Source organism: Misgurnus anguillicaudatus, chromosome 9 (assembly GCF_027580225.2).
Source record: "Misgurnus anguillicaudatus chromosome 9, ASM2758022v2, whole genome shotgun sequence".
In the NCBI taxonomy this organism is placed as follows: Eukaryota; Metazoa; Chordata; class Actinopteri; order Cypriniformes; family Cobitidae; genus Misgurnus; species Misgurnus anguillicaudatus.
Genome location: NC_073345.2, coordinates 537,417 through 553,548, shown reverse-complemented (window position 1 = coordinate 553,548; position 16,132 = coordinate 537,417). Strand labels below are relative to the sequence as shown.

The 16,132-nt window shown below is 38.0% G+C and overlaps 1 protein-coding gene and 1 long non-coding RNA gene across 8 annotated transcripts in view; one reads left to right on the top strand and one right to left on the bottom strand.

Moving 5' to 3' along the window:
- camk2a (calcium/calmodulin-dependent protein kinase II alpha) overlaps positions 1–16,132 on the top strand; it is a 496,915-nt gene that overhangs the window by 192,915 nt on the left and 287,868 nt on the right. For 6 of the 7 annotated variants that reach the window (XM_073871008.1, XM_073871010.1, XM_055180348.2 and 3 more), the window contains one exon: positions 8,925–9,008. The exons of the other annotated variant lie outside the window; for it this stretch is intronic. In XM_073871008.1, the coding sequence (XP_073727109.1) occupies positions 8,925–9,008 (84 nt within the window). The remainder of the gene's footprint in view (positions 1–8,924; positions 9,009–16,132) is intronic. 7 annotated transcript variants of the gene reach the window in all.
- Positions 5,804–8,917, bottom strand: LOC129423860 (uncharacterized). Its single transcript, XR_008637887.2, has 2 exons — positions 6,132–8,917; positions 5,804–6,037 (listed from the first exon to the last, which is right to left on the bottom strand). It is a non-coding gene; the product is annotated as an uncharacterized lncRNA (long non-coding RNA).

Below are 16,132 nucleotides of genomic sequence, written 5' to 3'. Positions count from 1 at the left end.
TTTGTGGTTCGTTGTATGATGTCACTGTCTCTTGTGTGTTCCCTAGCTCTTGTTTTTGCCTTGTTTACATATATATTTTGGAATAAACTGCATTTGGATCCGCCTCTTGCCTCATCCTGTCTTACCTGGATTTTAGCCGTGACAGAGTGCTTTTCCTCGCATGGGGGTTTGTGGGCTTCACTTTACGCATGTAAGCTTGAAGGATTCCTTCTTGCACGCACATGGACTTAATGCGCGCGTCTTGGACTCCTAACATAAATAAATCCAGTGCGCCATAAGCAGCTGCGCTAGAGGTCGACCGATTTATCGGCCGGCCGATTAATTGGGCGATTTTTGGCGCGCATGCTTTCTGCCATTAAACTGTCTCCCTGCTTTTATTACTCAAAACAAAACTGACTCGATGGCGAAAGGTCGGAAGACCAAATCATATCCACAGAGGAAATGTTTTTCGTGTTCTTACAGTAAAACTTTGTTTACAGTTTTGCGCTGCTCAGCCTGGATTACAACACAATGCGTCCGATTCGCGAACTGACTCCTTTGAACGGATTCGTTTGAATGAACGGTTGAAACAACAGATCTGTCCCAACACTAAACTCACAAGACGTCACTGTCAGCACAATCAGTCACTTATAGCGCCTCAGAAATGAGAATGTAAATGTGTTTAGAAAGATTAGCCCTAAATAACAGTCTCAACTAAAAAACATAGACATTTACTATGTTAACTTTATGATGAATAAATAATTAATCAGGTCTACAAAATAAGGATTTTATTCTACAAAGCAATAAATACCATGGTAAAAAACTGATCAAAGATGATGACAGCAGTGTCAGGTAATATGTGTCTGATAAATGCATGGTGCAGAGGAGGTTGTAAAACTCTTCAGAAAGACCAGTCATAATTTTTTTTAATTACTTTGACTTAAATAGTGACATTTTTACATTTAAAATATCTGCTAATGATGAGAACATTTTGATTATTATGTACATATAGAAAATCGGCCAAACACATCGGCCATCGGCTGCCCTGATTTCTAAGTATCGGCATCAGCCCGAGAAAAATGCTAAAAACAGTTGTGACTGGTGAGTTAGCACTACATGCCAATAAATGCTATATGCTAGCGTTTAGCTGAAGTTCTATTAGTTAACAATTAGTTGTTACCAGAGTTCTAAATTAAAACTGTTATTCTGTTATTAAAAACTTACTAGCCAGTTTGGCCGGTGATGCATGTGGCATTGCATGCATGATACATAATGCTCTGTTCTTGGACATTTATCCCACTGGCAGTACTACATTTCCCATGAACACTGTTATGTAACTCTACGTGATGATGTTTCATACACCCATTGGCTGCGCGCAGTTTGCAGTGAAACCAGCGCGAGAAACCATGGAAATGAACGGAGGCGTCCACCAAAACACAAGGAAGGTGGGACGTGCCCCAGTCTAAATCTTTTGTGCCCCGGTGTAAATCTCAAGTTAAAATTTTAGCAGTTAACTAATGTATTCCTTTTACAAAGATAATAGCGGCAAAAACGGATCTACAGTCGTGGCCAAAAAAATTAGCACCCTTGGTAAATATGATCAAATAAGGCTGTAAAAAATTCATCTGCATTGTAAATCCTTTTGATTTTTTATTTTAAAAATTCACAAAAATGTATCCTTTCGTTGGATAATGGGAATTTAGAGTGGAGGGGGGGTGTCATTGTGAAATGAATGTTTTTCTCAAATGCTCGTTGGACACAATTATTAGCACCCCTAGAAATTCTTATTGGTAAAATATCTCTGAAGTATATTCCCATTCATTTTCACAATTTTCAGAACTCCAGCATGATTGTAAACACAAAATCATTCAGCTCTGGCTTCTGTTTCACAAAAATATAAAGAGGAGGGGAAACAAAGCCTAAATTCCCTTAATCACCCATCACAATGAGAAAAACCAAAGAATATATTTCTGATGTGCAGCAAAATATAATTGATCTTCACAAATTGGTGAAGTGGCTTTAAGAAAAGAGCTAGAGCAGTGAAAATGACCATTTCCATCATCAGGGCAATAATTAAGAATTTCCAACCATCAGAAAATGTTACAAAACTGCCTGAAAGAGGACCTATGCCTATATGGTCCTAATGTGTGGTGAGAAGGAGAGTTTGAGTAGCTAAAGACTCTCCTAGGGTCACAGCTGGAGAATTGCAGAAAATTGTTGAGCCTCTGGTTCAGAAAAACTTTCAAAAAATTGTCAAACAGAACCTACATCAACACATGTTGTTTGGTAGGGTTACAAGAAAAATTCTCCTAGCTCATTCAAAAACAAACTAAAGCATATTCAGTTATCAGTCATGACTGGAACTTTAAATGGGAATGGCTTCTATGGTCAGATGAAACAAAAAAAAAGAGCTTTTAGCAGCAAACACTCAAGATGGGTTTGGTAAACACAGAGAAAAAAAGTACCCCATGTGTACAATGAAATATACTGCTGTGTTTTTTATGTTGTGGGCCTATATTTCTGCTGGAGGTTCTGGCCATATTGTTAAAATACATGGCATCATGGATTCTATCAAATACCAACAGATAAAAAATCCGTAAGTGACTGACTCTGTAAGAATTCTTATAATGGGCCATGTTTGGATCCTATAACTGTACAATAACCAAAACACAAACCTCAAAAACAACACAAAAATGGGTCACTGAGCTCAAAACCAAGGTTCTGCTAAATCCATTCCACTCTTCTGACCTGAACCCCACAGAAAATGAGAGGAGTGAACTGAAGAGGAGAAGCGCCAACATGTAGCTGGGAATCTAAAAGGTCTGGAGTGATTCTGGATGAAGGAATGGTCTATGATCTCTTGTTAGGTGATTTCTTACCTCATCAGGCATTATAGGAGAAAATTTAGACCTGTTAAACTGGCAAATGGAGGTTTTAAAAAGTATTGAATAAAAGGGTGCTAATAATTTTGGACAATGTGTATTAAAGAAAAACATTTATTTCATAATCATATTTCCCCCTCTTTTAAATTCCTATTATCCAATAAAAGAATACATCTTTGTGAATTTTTCAAATGAAAAATCAATAGGATAACAATGCAGATGAATTTTCACAGCCCCACCTGATCACATTCACCAAGGGTGCCAATATTCTTGTGCAATGCAGTTACCCAATTTACGCTTGTAAAAGCGACGTAGCAGGCGCACTGACGCATTCCAGCACAAATCCTGTGTCCGCGCGTCTTTGCCTTCATCCACGAACAACCGCATTCAAAAGTCCATTGAGCGATTGAGTTAGCTTATGAAAACATGACGAAACTAAAGTAAGTTTCTAAATGATAATCTTATTTTGACTATTTGACTTTGATCATTATTGGCTTCTGTGGACATCAGAAATGTTTTGTGCAAAGCAGGGAAAGGGAAGCAGAAAGGAGAGATGATGAGTTTAAGGGAGGTAAGACAAATTACATCCTAACTCAGTCAGGTCTCAAACATTAGAGGAAAAATCTCAGGAAAACCTCTGTCAAGTCTATAGGATTGCATTGTTGCTGAGAAAATTAGCACATGTATGTGTTATACTATTCTGTATTTTCAGATATGAAATTAATATTTAGTTTACTAATGTTTAACTCTAGGGCACTACATAAACAGTTAGCAGTAACTATGACTGAGATTATTTTAATATAGCAGTCACAAAATGACTGGTTTCTTAAAATATTGTAAAAATATCCTTGTAAAAATAAGTTATTAATCATTGCTATCATGTTGAAAATATGCATGTACGCAAAAGAAAAAAACGAAATGAACAATTTTGTGGTGGGAATCATTTTAAAGTTGAGGCAGTAAAGGACCATGAGAGTGACCAAAGTCATCACAGAGCCTAAAGTAAATTAAAACTGCCAAGACAGGTCGTATCAATGCATTCAGTGGCAATCCTAATTTCTAAATTCAAAATTTGGCTAGTGGAAATGCTGATTGGCTGGTGATCAAAAAAGTTAATTTAGAACCCTGGTTGTTACTCAAAATCTGTATTTTCGTCTAATAAGGGCTCAAAATATAAGGTCTGTTTACTAATGTGAGCTTCTGGCATGAGCCTCAGAGCAAAGCCAATCAGAGCAGAGCTCAACATTATTATTCATGACCCTTCCATAGGGCAAAAATAGACCATTTCATTCAAATGACAAATTCTAGGGTTGTAAATGGACATGTAAAAACGTTTCTGGATATTTGTTGCACTTAATAAAGCCACATACCTTCTATGTAATTATCAAAGGACAATTTAACATATCATGGCAACACATCCTTTGGCACCTTTAATCTTAGGTTTCATATTTATAAGGGTTACGCGTGTCAGAAACAACTAATATAAATTAGGCCTATTTTATATTTTACTTTTATGTGATGACAGTGAAAATTCTGACTGGGCAAGTAAAATACTGAACCATCAGATTTCTTCCCAATCTACTCCAGCACTCCAGTATAACACATTATAGGCTACTTATTTAACAGCCATTACAAAAAAAACGCAAACAAAATAATCTTACTACTGTAGTCAGCAATGATACTATTGTTTGTGCTTTATTATTTTCTGAGCAGTCTGTTTAAACTACATACACTATACGGTTACAAATTTGCAACTCTTCAAGTTAATATGGGATTGCAGTGGAAAACAATGTCCCTGAATCGTTATGTGTAACAACGTGTCCCATATTTTGTGCATAAAACTGTTAATATAAGAATGCTTTCTTCCTCACACACTTACCAGTAGACTGCTGCTGCATAATCATGCACATCGCGTCTCTTTCAGGATGAGCTTTGGCGCTTCTTACAAGCGAGAATGCAGCACGAGTAAAGACAAAACCAATCATAAAGCGAAGTAGGTTAGAGAGGTGGGACTTAAAGGCAGAGTGCACAAAGTTTGAAAGCCAATGTTGATATTTGAAATCACCTAAACAAACATGCCCCTACCCTAATAGAACCCGCCCCACACATATGCAACCCGGCAAGGATGTCGGTTAGTAGACACGCTCCTTACTGCTGATTGGTTATAAGTGTGTTTTCGTAGTCGGCCCGTCTCCTTTTCCAAAGCATTTTTCAAACATTGTGCACTCTTTAAGAAAGGTAAAGCCAATCATATAAGCGGTGTGAGTTTTGGAGGCGGGACTCGTCTGTTAACCGTTTGTGTACCACAAATAGCGCTATTTTTCTTTTTATAAGAGTTTAAATTTAAATTAAATAAGTAAAACAGACAGACATCAGTTGTTATATGAATAAAGATCATATTAATTAAAAAAAATAAAAAAGCACCCCATAAAAAGGGCACTTTCTCTCCAGGAATAAAAAGGGCAGGTGCTCAAGCCCCCTTTGATGTCTATGTGTGCACGTGCCTGCTTAGGAACATAAACAACTTTTGTAAGATATATATTTTTGAGTTTTCTTAGCACGCTAAGAGTCGGGGAACCGGGCCTTGTGCTTTTTAGCTAAGATGTAACCCAGCTAACACAAATACGTAACTGTTACGTAACGTCGACGTAATATGATGACCAAACTTACGTCGTGGCGACGAACCGAGTTACGTCGTGGGGACCGGAAAAGTGAAATTCCTGGATCAGTCGCCTGCACGTAACTTTGCAACGTAATCTGCCTGTCGTGGGCACGTCGTGACAATGTAATGGATTAAAAGTTTTATGTTAGTAACCAGTTAGTAATTTAAATCTTTTATTTAATATTCTTTGGGCGGACATCTGCAGTATAACTAATTTAACTTGTCCTTATTTGCCCATTACTAAAAGAGTTACCATAACATATGAATGACAGACTCAGAGCTTGAATACTTCATTTATTGAACATGAACATTACAAACATTTAAATAAACATATGTTAAAATGAACATTTAAATGGATTCTCCATATAAGTTCATTTAAAATGTAATTTCTGAATTCTGCAGGCGTAGTTTTGTCAGACGGAGAGAGAGCGCACGGTCCTCTTCATGTTCCGGTTGCCAGGGTAACGATGCTCTAACCTTCACCGGTCCAAAACGCCAAACGTGTCCCACAAAACTTTTAAATAAAGACAATAAAATAAATAAAGGTTAAAAAATATCTACACGTTTTCATAAAAATCTATTTATTTGTTGTGAAGTTAGTATCTTACCTGATAAAACGAAATTTCCTGTCAGATGAACATTCCTGTCAGTGCAGCATAAAACGCGGTTTATACTGTCGGGCGAGATTCTGTGAGCCTTAATAAGTATGTTAACATGCTGTTTTCATAACTCTTAAGCAACTAAAATAAGTGTATTTTAAACAGGTCTCAGTTCAGAGAAACAACACCGCGTCCTGTCAGCCACCGTTCTGCTGTGCACGTGCGGTCGCGCGCTCTGGTTGAGGTCAGCTGGGCGGGAGGCGCGTGCTGTTTCATGTTTCCCATTTAAATGGCAGTTCTTGTGTATTTAATCTATTTTGACTTATTTAAGGGAAACTTTGAGACTGAAAAGTTTTAATAAGCTAACCTAAATAGAAAACAAAATTAATGTTTATATAATTGTAAAGGTAATGAAATTACCTCCCTGGGACGTAACAGTTACGTTGCCAGTAAGTTATGAAATTACCAAAATAGTACGAATTTATTACGTAACTGGGACGTACTTGGTTATCTTGCGACGTAAGGAGTCCGTACTGGCGACGTGGTGATTTGGTACTGTAATGGTAATGGAATTACCTCCATAGGACGTAACAATTATGTTGCCAGCTGGTAAGTCATGAAATTACCAAAAATGACCAATAAATTACGTAACTAGTACGTCTTGTGTTAGCTGGGAATGTGTAGTTATAGTTTTCTCATACTCCTTTCCCATGCAATACTGTGCTTTATCTAGAAAACCTGGTTCAAATGAATAAAAAATGGTTAAATAAATTAATATAAGCCAGTGACTCTCTGTATCTTATGTGGTCAAAATGTGGCCCTCTAGACCCTTGAAGTTGAGAACCTCTGCACTAAACTAACAAATAACTATTGAATGGGTAGTCAATGTTACATAAGCTAGTTGGACCGAAAAATGTAATAATATGGGAGAACCGGGGCGAAAGTAACAAAGCGATTTTCTCCGAGCCCTGATAACATTTGCATTCCAAACTATGACAGCATCTTTGGAACGCAACCCTTGATAGAGCTTTTTTTAACCCTTGATAGAGCTGACAAATATCACGTTATTTACTCACCGCGCGTACATCCAGAAAGGTGTTTTCGACCATGATAAGTAAATTCCAAAAGCGGTCATTTTTTTCTTATAACGCGTTGTGTTTCTCGTTTCATGTGTTATAATACTGATCAATCTGCAGGTTATTTAGTGCTCGAACACATCCTGAAGTTTGACTTCTCAGAGTTTTTCAAAATAAAAGTTAATCTGGTTTAAATGTCTGGAGATCTTGTCGGGACGAAAGTAACATTGGTTACTTTTGTCCCGCTGCTAATACTGTTGTATATGTTGAAAATTTATATTATTCTAAATTTTATTTAATTTAATTTTATAGTGTTCAAACTGTTGAATTTTTTTTTATTCTCAACAATTTAAGTTTGTATCGTTTCTGTTGGTAGCTTTTGAAACATTTGATATAACTGAAATTTAAAATGAAAATGTAATTTCATTATTTTTTACAAAGATATTTATATTATTTAGATATTTATTATATTTACAAAATATGTTGGCATTTACATAGTCATGTATATTTATTAAAAACAAGTGTAACGCAAAAATCTATCTTGTTTTGTTGTGTTACTTTTGACCCACATGTGTGTTACTTTCGCCCCCTGCGGACCAGGCTTGTGCACAATTCAGAATTTCAGAATTGGTCTCCATTCAATTCATGAATTGGAATCCGCCATAAAGGAAGTTGAATTTGGAATGACAGGAAGTGAAATTAAATTCATGGCAATTCAAAGAAATTCCACAGTCTCACAACAGAAATAATCTCACATACATTCAGTGTTAGGAAAGTTTGGCAACCATTTTAAATACTTGGTTAAAGTAAAGCATTCTGGGAAATTAAGTCATGTTCCATCGTGTTCCACAAAATTACAATTACAAAAAAATCTAACTTAATTATTTGTTATGTGACTAGAGTTTTTAACATTAATTGCTGGGGGAAAACATTTCCTGTTAATTCTGAAAGTAGTTCAAACTTATTTAATTTATAGAATATTTAATGCAATCATATCTGACATATACTGAAAGCTTCATTTTTAACACTTCACTTACTGTATAATATGTGTATGAATTTCTTTGAATTTCTATTGAATTGCAATTCTGCTTCCTTTAATTCAAATTCGAATTGTAATTCTAAATCCTGTTTTTGACATCAATTCAAATTCAATTCAAATTCAAGAATTTAATTGGAATTAAGGAGTCATTCTCAATTCAATTCTGAATTGTGCACAAGCCTGCTGCTGACAGGATCAAAAGTAACAATACGCTACTCATGTTCAAAGTGAAATGATACAGAAGTCATTTTACATTTGTTTAAAATTCCACATGGTATTGATAGACCAGACTTGTGAGTTACGGACCACAGCAAAAATATATCTCTGTCTAAAACATTATCTTTTAAAACAATCCTTATTCACATCTCTTCTGTTGTTCTCCTCCATTTGGAAAAGGTCAAAGGTTATCTCATCTTGGCAACTTGTGCATCAAAATATTCTATGAGATGCTGTAAAGTGCTGAAAGGTGACGGGCTGCAAATGGCCCGCGGGCCGGGAGTTTGAGACCACTGCTATATAAGATATACTATATATTAGATACTTAAGTATTTATTATCTATTAATTTATTTATATATTAAGTAATAATGTTACTTATCTGTATACTGTATATACAGTATCTCCAATGAAATGTTCCTTTTCAACAGTGTAGACTTATTAACAGTTTTTCTTCCCCTTTGTGACATCAGGCTTTGCTGGCACACCTGGTTACCTGTCCCCTGAAGTCTTGCGGAAAGACCCTTATGGAAAAGCTGTTGACCTCTGGGCATGTGGTTAGTGTTTTATATTTCCCTGGCTGCTTCCAAAATCGCATTCCTTACTGAGTAGGTACACTCTTAAGAAAAGTTGTTCTAAATAGTACCAAATAAGGGTTCTTCAGCAAATAAACAATACAGTTTGGTAAGGAAAACATTCAAAATAGACAAAAATTACATGAAATCATTAAAATCTTGACATATGTCACATCAAGACATGCAAATAAAAATAAATACTAAATATTTACATATTATGACATTCAGATGTATACATTTTATTATGTGTTAAAGGAATAGTCTACTCATTTTCAGTATTAAAATATGTTATTGCCTTGACTGGGAGTTGTTGATGCATCCCTCTGTCATCTGTGTGCGTGTACGTGGGCGCTGGGGCGCGCTGCGGCGCCTCGATAGCATTTAGCTTAGCCCCATTCATTCAATGGTACCATTTAGAGATAAAGTTAGAAGTGACCAAACACATCAACGTTTTTCCTATTTAAGATGAGTAGTTATACGAGCAAGTTTGGTGGTACAAAATAAAACGTAGCGCTTTTCTAAGCGGATTTAAAAGAGGAACTATATTTTATGGCGTAATAGCACTTTTGGGAGTACTTCGACTCGCCTGAAAAGTCCGCTCATAATGGGAGAGGGAGGGTGTTACTGCGCCGAGTCAAAGTACTCCCATAAGTGCTATTACGCCATACAATATAGTTCCTCTTTTAAATCCGCCAGAGCTGCTACTGTACCACACCAGGATGTTGTAAGTAAAGACGCTCTCTACGGAACAACGGTAGAAAGATATAAGCAGCTGTTGTGACAAATTGACCTTCCTGAGAACCCTCAGGAAGTATAGTCGCTGCTGAGCCTTCTTAATCAAGCAGTTGGTATTGTGTTTCCATGTGAGGTTCTCCGAGATGTGAAGAACTTAAATGTTGATACTCTCTCCACAACCTCCCCATTTATCACCAAAGGCTGAAACGGCTCTTTCTTCCTCCTAAAATCAATTATAAGCTCTTTTGTTTTTTTTGTATTTAAAGACTACACACCAGTCTATTAACCTCTGGACCTCTTCCCTGTAAGCCAGCTCGTCTCCCCTGCTAATTAATCCAACCACTGTCGTGTCATCAGCAAATTTGATGATAGTATTGGTGTTGTGGGTCGGTGTACAGTCATGGGTGTATAGAGAGTACAGGAAGGGACTCAGAACACAGCCTTGTGGAGCACCTGTACTAAGAGACAAGGGCGAAGAATGATAGTTGCCCATCCTGACCGTCTGTGATCTGTTCGTTAAAAAGTTTCGTATCCATAGACAGATGGTATAATCAAGGCCTAGGTTAGTCATCTTGTGGAACAATCTGCCTGGGAGGATGGTGTTAAACGCCAAACTGTAATCTACAAATAACAGCCTGGCATATGTTCCAGGTTGTTCCAGGTGTTGCAGTACAGTGTAGAGGGCAATGGAAATAGCATCGTCTGTAGACCTGTTTGTTCTGTAAGCATATTGGTGGCAGTCTAGAGTGACTGGTAAAGCAGCCTTGATTTTTTCCAGCACCAGTCTCTCAAAACACTTCATAATAATGGGTGTCAATGCCACGGGTCTATAGTCATTGAACGCCGTTATAACTGTCTGCTTGGGTATTGGCACAATTATAGAAGATTTTAGGCAGGTCGGAACAGAGCACTTTGACAAGGATATGTTAAAAATGTCAGTGAAAACCCCCGCCAGCTCCCTGGCACAGGCTCGAATGACCCGTCCCGGGACGCCATCTGGACCCGTTGCTTTCCATATGTTGGTTTTCCGGAGTGCGCCTAGTACCTCCGCAGTCTGTAGCACGAGTCCCTGGTTGTTAGTTACCGGAGCTAGGGTCCTAGCAGGCTCTGCGTCCACTACCTCATGGCGGCTGAAGAAATTATTGAGATCTCCAGCTATGACAGTGCTGTTGTTAGTTGGTGAATTATTGTTGTTAACCTGTTTTATGATATGTTGTATCCCTTGCCATGCATGCCGGGGATCTGAGTTTTCAAAATGCCCCTCAATCCTCCTCCTATAGGCCGCTTTGGCATCTCTGATACTCCTTTTCAGTTCTGACCTGGCAACATTATAGTTCTGTAAGTCACCGGACCTGAAAGCCATATTACGAGCCTTAAGCTGTAGTTGGACATCTTTATTCATCCATGGCTTGTTGTTTGGAAAGATATGGATTTGTTTTGTGATGGTAACCATATCCATACAACTTTTTATATAAAACAGCACAGAAGAGGTGTAAGTGTCTATATTGTCATCCACAAATATAGACCAATCGGTGCATTCAAAGCAGTCCTGTAGTTGTTCAGATGCACCCTCAGGCCACACTCGAATCACTTTAACAGCTGGTTTCACAGTATTAATAAGTGGTCTGTATACCGGAGTCAAAAATAGAGAAGTGTGATCAGAATTCCCTATATGGGGGAGAGCCCGTGCTTTAAAACAATGCTTAATGTTACTATACACATGGTCTAAAGTACTTTTCCCTCTTGTTGGACACTTAACATGCTGGTAAAGTTTAGGGAGAACAGTGTTAAGGTTAGCCTGATTAAAATCGCCTGCTATCATTAATACCCCATTTGGGTGAGCACTCTGTTGCTTGCTAATAGCAGTTAGCAAGTAGCCTAGCGCTATAGTAATGTTAGCATGAGGGGGAATATAAACAGCAGTGATAATGACAACCGAGTGCTCTCTCGGTAGTTAAAAAGGGTGACATTTTACAGTCAAATACTCCAGATCCGGGGAACAGTGCATGTCAGTGATCTTAGCGTCTGTGCACCAGCTGTTATTTATATATGCACAAAGACCCCCTCCCCTGCTCTTACCAGAGTCACTTGTCCTGTCAGCCCGATGTGTAGCGTAGCCTGCTAGCTGGATAGCTTCCTCTGGAATTGTTGCGTTGAGCCATGTCTCCGTGATCACCAGGACGCAGCAGTCCTGTATGTTCTTTTGTGCAGACATGGTAAGTTCCAATTCTTCCATCTTGTTTGGTAATGATCGTACATTTGCTACGAAGAGACTTGGCAGTGGTGGTCTATATGGGTCTCGTGCTAACCTTGTACGTACACCAGCTCTACAGCCCCGTTTCTGCTTCCTGTCTTTGCGCCGCCTTCGTCCCCGCCCGGCAGGAACAATAATCCACGGAGACCCTGACGGCCTCACAATCTCAGTTGGAAAATCAGTTTGGTCATAAACACCGCTGATACCGCCAATATGCGCCAAACCGATGTTTATCAGTTCGTGTCGGCTGTATTTTATGCTTACATAAGCATACGTAGTACTTACCGACAAATAAACTAACAGAAAACCTATTAATGAGAGCCTTCTTACAGAGCACAGAGCCGCAGCGTGTACACGCGCCGCCATATTGGATATGAATTAGAAGATGAACCTTTTAGGATGAACTGCTTCTTGTTTTCTTCCTCAAGTTGCTTTGGATGAAAGTTTCTGCGCTGAATGTCTAAATAAAATGAAACATAGCTTAGACCTTAAAGATGTACTTTTCATTTAGATACAAAGCAAATGAGATATGTTCTAAGCATGAACTTAAAATATATTATATTAGGAATATCCCCATTATTATTTATTAAGAAAATTAAGTCAAATCAATATAAATGAAAGAGGGAGTAAACATCAATTTGTGAGAAGAATCATATACTGCACGTCTAAGGTCTTCACAATTGCTGTCACACTTTATCCACCTATGAGGAATTCAGCTTTGCAGATATAATTGTAAAGATTTGTCAAGTATTAATTTTGGAAGCAAACAAATTAACATTAAATTAAATGGTGGCCCTGATGTACTGTCACTAACCTGAATGTCACCTCCTTCTGTCCTGTTAGCATCATTGTCCCACCTCTTTACCTTAAGCAAACACAGCAGATGATTAACAGAAAATAATTTCACAGTATTCCATATATTCAAAATATTTGTATTTTTACTATTTTCCTCTGTATTCAACAATGCAATTCGGGTAACTAAATTAATGTTAGGCTATATGGTCAGTTGTTACTCGCCTAATCAATGAAACCACTGTCCAGCCCTCTGTATTTATCAGCTTTCACTGAAATCACAATGTGACTATTTAGCCATATAGAGCAATCTTTTGATATATATAAACACAAAGATGCAAACATAAGCCTCAATATTTAATTTACCTTAATGTGTTGTCGTGGAATTTTAGCCGCATCAAATAATACTCACTAAGAGTCAAAGTCAAGGATCACACAGACACACTGTCGACAGAATTTTCTTTGTCTGAATTTTATATATTCTGCAGAATAGGCTCTCACCCCCATGGTGCTAGAAGTTTAAAAACCTAAGAGCCCCGATTACAAGGTTGAACACACATTTATAGTAAGATGCTGAAACGTGTAGTCATCAGTTTCTACGTCATTTAGAAGATAAGCTTCAATTTGTCAGTGATTAAGAACATGAACAGTTAAACACAAATCTAGTGAAATCATAAAACGTATGTCTTGTTCTCAGTAGGGCTGGGCGGTATGAGCAAAAATTCATATCCCAGTATTTTTTTTAGGAATGCCGGTATCCGATATATATCCGGTAGGCTATTTTTTACAAAAAGGATAAAAATGTTACTTGAAAGTCAAAGCCTTTATTTAAACAGTTTGCATAATCTTTGTGGCTGAAGTTGTTGTACCATAAAGTTGTAAACACTCCCTAATAAACTATCTATTCCACTTCATATCAAAACAAAAATTATATACCATGCAGTACCATATAAAAAATCATCTTTGTTAGAGCCTTTATCTTACCCGAAATGACTGTATGCTCATGTCCTTGATGGGTGGTAAATGTTTGTCATACCAAAGTTGTTTAGCTGGGTTTAGTTAACTTTATATACAAACCAGTGAAGTTCTTAATCATATCTTTTTTTTATTTGTTTTGTGCACATGGGCATTATCATGTAATATGATCTTTAATCTATAATATAATTATAATTATAGAAAAGTGTCCTGCCCATACTATTGAAATTATTATCCATAAAATTAGAAACACACAATTCTCATTAATATACTGAACTGTCTGTAGCATTAAGATTTGTGTTCACAGAATTTACTAAAGTAGTCAAACCTCTTCATTAGAAGGGGGTGTCACAGTCCTTTTGTCCTTACAGTGTATTCCAGTCACAAAAATGGACAAAACTTAAAAACATATGATCCAAAATAATTAAGTTTATAGAACAGATGTGGTTCTGGAATCTGATTGGCTGCGTGCAAACTGAAACTGTAACGCGCACACATTCAGCACATTTAAAGTGTCTTTGTTTCATTCACACACATCCTCCCTTATTATTTCTTAATAACAATCTCATTAATTCACACTAATAGCTTCACTGAAGCAGCACAATCATTCGTTACTAATTCTAAAGTGACGTTTTAAAATTAAACGGAGACTTGTTTGTGGCTGTTATACTGGGCTTTGAATCTGAGGAAAAAGTTCACCACAAAATATATCTCCTTCGGAGTTTCTGTTTTATCTACGTATTTGTCCCATCGAACTAAAGTATAAACACAGTATCACTCACCTGATATTGCTATAATAGTGATGAGAAATAACTGCAATAGCGTATTAGATAAATAGGTGTTGTGATGGAGCATCAGACATGTTGTTGGGATGAAAGCACACATATGCAGCGGTAACTTAATTCCAATGATCTCTCTGTAAAAGCAGGTTGAGGAGACATTTTATTTTAGTCTTGAACTCAATTATTACAATCCTCCGAGTGCATGCAGCCGCAGTTTTTGAATGTCCACATTCATGAGGCGCATCCAAGCGTCACAGAGTTTCTGCGTGCTTCTCCGTGTCGCGTATTTGCTGTGACGGGCGGGCTCGCGCAGAGCGCGTGTACGCGCGCATGAGTTGCATTAAACCATATCGATATGAACGGTATGGGCTAATTCCGCGTCGGGAACCCATATCGATATATCCCCTAAATCCGATATACCGCCCAGCCCTAGTTCTCAGTACATGATGTTTAAGTCCTTGGACATTGTACTTTGCTCAAAAGACAGAAAGAGCCTAATTCTGTACGTTAGCAGAAAAACATGATCTCCATATGAATCACAGTTTATGAGCTTATGATTGTAATTAAAAAATGAAAAATAGGATGAAAAATAAAACATAATAATATGAAAATAAAAGCATAATAAAAGTCCTCCACTACACTCCTCCCTTTTTATGATTTATTCATAACTTCATTTACTGTCATCGTTACGTAGCTCTGGTTATTACCCTTAACCATAGTGTACATATAGTTCTGTGCAGTTGCAAAAGCAAAAATGCACACACACATAGTATGATTATGAACCTCATTTTTGAAAGAAGAAAAATAGTTCGTTTTCTAGAAGAAATTGAGCACAGTTATAGTTGGGGTCGTGAGCCCTTGATGATTCCTGGATTGAGCACAGTTAGAGTTGGGGTCGTGAGCCCTGAGCACAGTTAGAGTTGGGGTCGTGAGCCCTTGTTGATTAATTTCCTTTGTAGGTTTGGTAGGACCACGCGGTGCAGTCGTGCCAAGCTATCATTAAAAATGTTGTGTGCGTGTGTCCAAACCAAACCCAGAATACTGGAGTCGTCCTCCAATACCTTGTGAGCTGTTGCCGTTCTCTCGTGTCATTCTTCGTACAAACTTGCAGGATACAGGGGTCTGTGGCTCCCTCCAATGCGGAAAGTGGTCCGTAGCAGTCGACTAGTCGTCCTCCCTTTGGTTCACACCTTGCAGTCCAGGACCAACCCTCCGGCAATGGGCAGCGTGCACCCAGGTGGCAAGCTGTGCGACCTTCACGGCGATGTGGGTCGTTAGCAGAACCTCAAATGGCCCCTCCCACCGTCTCGCCTTCCAGGATTTCCTCCTCAGGTTTTTCACCAACACGAAATCTCCTGGTTTAATGTTGTGCAAAGGTCCCCCTGTGGGGCGTGGTAGTGCTGCTTTAACCTGTTTTGAGATATTTTGAAAAATAGAAGACATAGAAATACAATACTGCAACATGTCATTTTCATTTTGAAGGATATCACCTGTCGCCCTGTGTGGTTCCCACCCCATATGTGGGGGTCTTCCAAAAAGTATTTCAAAAAGGGGACAATTTTGTTCGG